Source organism: Rhagoletis zephyria, unplaced genomic scaffold, assembly GCF_001687245.7.
Source record: "Rhagoletis zephyria isolate East Lansing unplaced genomic scaffold, Rhagoletis_zephyria_1.1 Rzeph_scaffold_29617, whole genome shotgun sequence".
NCBI classification, from domain to species: domain Eukaryota; kingdom Metazoa; phylum Arthropoda; class Insecta; order Diptera; family Tephritidae; genus Rhagoletis; species Rhagoletis zephyria.
The window spans coordinates 1-3,679 of NW_016186674.1; the positions used below are offsets into that span (position 1 = coordinate 1).

Genomic DNA, 3,679 nt, shown 5'->3' on the forward strand with positions numbered 1-3,679 from the left:
ATGCATTTATGCGCAACACGAATGGCACACACAGTTGTGAGGTTGTGAGGCGAAGGGGTATGTGAACTTTTTAGATCTTCAAACGTTTTTAGATATAATATTGATATACATAACATAATATATTTCTACTCTACATATCGTCGCCTGGATAAAAGATTGTCGTATGCTACTTTCGGTGTGTTTGTTACTACTAAGTTCACCATATTTTTAAATTATTTAATTTTAAACCGATTTCACAAAAAGGAGAAGGTTATCAATTTGTCGGATATTTTTTTTAAATTTTTATTTTTTATTTTATGTGTGTTACCGCATAACTTTGGACCACGTTAACCGATTTCTATAATTATTATTTTTTTTAAAGAAAGGTGTTACCTCACAGGTGGTCCCATTATAATTTGGTTTTAACCCGTTCATTGGATCATGAAGAGAATTGAAGTTGAATTCGTTTTTTGCTTAAAAATTACTTGTTTTTTTTTTTTAATTTATGAAGGATTTTCTTTAGTAAAATTTTGTCGTATGCTTCATTTGTCAACAATTTTGCATCCACCTTTTATTGCATACGAAAAAAATGTGATACAAATTTGCACTAAAGTAACGATACACAAAAATGTTATAAGATACAAATATGCCAGCATCTATAACTAAAACACGTCAAAACAGCGCCTACGACAATTTTTATCCAGGCCACGATATGTACATACTTATGTATATACATGAGACCGGGCCAGAAAAAAAAGTTTGCCGTACACCCCTGAGTCCAAACAATGTCCAAATAAGTTTTTGCCTGGTAATTTCGAATTTTTAATTTTTTTCTTGTTGATTGAACGTGGGGGTCGCACAGTGCACTATGGGCCAGCATTTAAAAAAAAGTTAATCAGTTTGAGTGAAAAATAAAGGCTCCAGTGAATTGTGAACACTAAATACCAATTTTGGTTTACTGTGCTGTAACAGTATTTGAAACTACCCCTGTCTACTTTTTGGAGGGCCGCCCTCCTCATTAAATAAGTTTTATCTTGAAATATTTTGATACTTCCAGTGAAACTATTTAAAAAAAAAAAATTATTGCCGAATGTGTGTAGGTGTCACTGAAAAATTTAAAAAGGCGAACCCTAGGTTCAGTGCTGCCAGAAAATTTTGAGGCTTATAGGTAAATTCTTTGAACAAATAGCTAAAAATTTGTTTCATAGCCAAAAAAATAGCTAAAAATATTTTTCTTCAAAAATAGCCAAATAAACGTTTATCTAAAAAAATAACATCATATTTGAATGTATTTTTTTAACTAGATTATTATAACGCAAACAAATATGAACTTAAATATTTACATATATTGAATTGGTGTAGCAAAATACCTTATAATTGTGACTAGTAATTATTAATACAATTTTAGCTGAAATCTGCAAATATATTCCTATAATATAAAAATGACCTTGGTTTAGTTTCACAGTTGTATTACCTTTGCATTTCGACGAATCAGTGAAGATATTACTATAGGGCTGTTCACGATGTTGTGGAAATGGTCTTGGAATTGAATTTGTAAATTGTTTGCTTGTTGCCATGGCAACCGTGTGCATTTTAATTGTTGTGAATGAACAGCCCTAATATTTCAGGATTTTTTAAAGGAATTTGGAATTTGCAAAATATGATTATTACAAAAAATCATTTCAAAAACCAAATTAAAGAGCAAAATCTATAGAACTAAGGTAGATCAAATTTTTTCTTTCTTAAGAATAAGTAAGCAATGAAAAGTAGATGTTAAGGACTAAGATACACCCAACCTCATTCTCAAATTTCGTCCTTCTAACTTTACCAAGCTTAAGAAAGTAATATTAATTAAAAGGCATTTTCAATCCTCGTAATTTCCGAATTTTAACTTTCATTTGGATAATTTGTTCTTCTAGATTGTACTGAATTTTTTTAAAATAATTTTTTGAAGTAATCATATCTCTGAAATTGCAGGGTCCTTTAAAAAAAAAATCTTACGCTAGAGGGAAAATCTACAAACGCAGTTTTACTATAGTTTCGTAAGCATATTGATTGCTTCGTGTGTTTCGAATTTTTGTTTGTTTTGTCAGAATACCAATTTTTGTACTGTTTGATATTCATTAAAATGATAAAACTCCGTGTAAAAATAGGGAAATTATAAAAAAAAATTATAGCAAAAATAGCTAAACCGATTTTAAAAAAAAGCTCAAAAATAGCTAATAGCTAAACGTCGAAAATAACATATAAATCTTGCTACAAAATATTTACACTGGCAACACTGCCTAGGTTTGGCAAAAAAAAATAATGTTTTGCAAAAATACTTCAGACTCAGGGGTGTACGACGAACTTTGTTTTTGTTCTCGTAGATTTTTTTTCGCAAGAACGCGGCAAAACCAAACCAAATTGAGAACAAAACTGACGAGAACGTTCTCACTGGGAATTATATAAGCACAAAACCCTGTGGAACGTTCCCAGAGAGAACAAAATGCGAGCAATACTTTCGGGAACATCTCTACGAGAACAAAATCCCAACAAATTTCTCCTGAACGTTTTGGCAAAAAGAAAAAAACGGGAACAAAATTGTTACGAACTATCTGTCGAAGAACAATTTGGGAGTTAAAGTCCCAGGAACTTTCTTACAGAGAACAATAAAGGAACAAATCTAGTCTAATAACTATGCAAAAGAAGTTAACGAAAGATTTAGACACGAACTTTTCTTTAACATAAAATGAAAAATGGTTCCATAAATGGACAGTTCACCATAATGATAAAAGATCTGGAAGTTGAAATGATTCAGCTTTCGTCTGGCTTAGAATTAACATTCGTGGTTCTCACTGAAAAATTTTTTCCTCCGAACGCGCAGACGCCTCTCTCATTATTAAACATACAAATTTCAGATGCCCCACCATTGTTGATTGGAAATTTTCATGGCTTGCGTATTGTGAAGACAGCGCGTGCGCCATTCACTGGCTATGTGAAAGGTGACTTATATTCGGAAGGCGATATGGATGATCGCATACTATGTACAGAAGTGCAGGCGCGTTGGCAGTATTCCAAAGTGGATGGCATTGATTTTTCCACTAATTGGCTAAAAGTGCGTGACTTGATTCTGCGTTCTTTTGCTGGCGATCCGGTGGAGGGTGTGGTGATTACTAGCGTACAATATGCAGTTTATATAGCAGAGCGCGCGGTGCTTGATGCTATGCCTGAGATTTGCAGCATAGCAATAAGTTTTCCGAATTATAGACATTTTCCGTTTGATTTCTCACGTTTTCCACCGATCGAGCCGAAAGCTGATGTCATTATTGCCAATCCACACGATACACCTTTGGGCATTGGTTATGCCCAATTGGATCGGCTGGAGAAATAGCTAGCAATTTATACGAACATATTTTTGCGGTCGTTTTCAAGTGAATATGTTTTTAATAAATTAATTTCGTAAATATATTTCAGTGTTTTAACCTTAATAGGGCGGTTCTCATCAAGACATATTTAACAAGCTAGAAGTGACAACCAAATCGAACTCTCTTGTAGCAAACTATAACGTGTCAAAAAAACTGTAAATAAACAAATTAACCCATTGAGGTGCGAGTGCTACTATTACTAAAACTTGTATAAATACATATGTATAATAAGTAAGTTTTGAAAATTACTTCAAAATTATCCTCAAAGAATTTTAACTGCATTCTAATTTTAT

At 32.6% G+C, this 3,679-nt stretch overlaps 1 protein-coding gene across 1 annotated transcript; it reads left to right on the forward strand.

Annotated features, from left to right (window-relative positions):
• Positions 1 to 5: 5 nt before the first annotated feature.
• Positions 6 to 3,468, forward strand: LOC108382942 (uricase-like; the record flags this gene model as incomplete). The annotated part of the gene is made up of 3 exons (XM_017639312.1): positions 6 to 57; positions 2,880 to 3,392; positions 3,453 to 3,468. Coding segments are annotated over 2 exons (525 nt in total), but the record flags the coding sequence as incomplete, so codon positions are not given.
• Between the last annotated feature and the right edge of the window lie 211 nt (positions 3,469 to 3,679).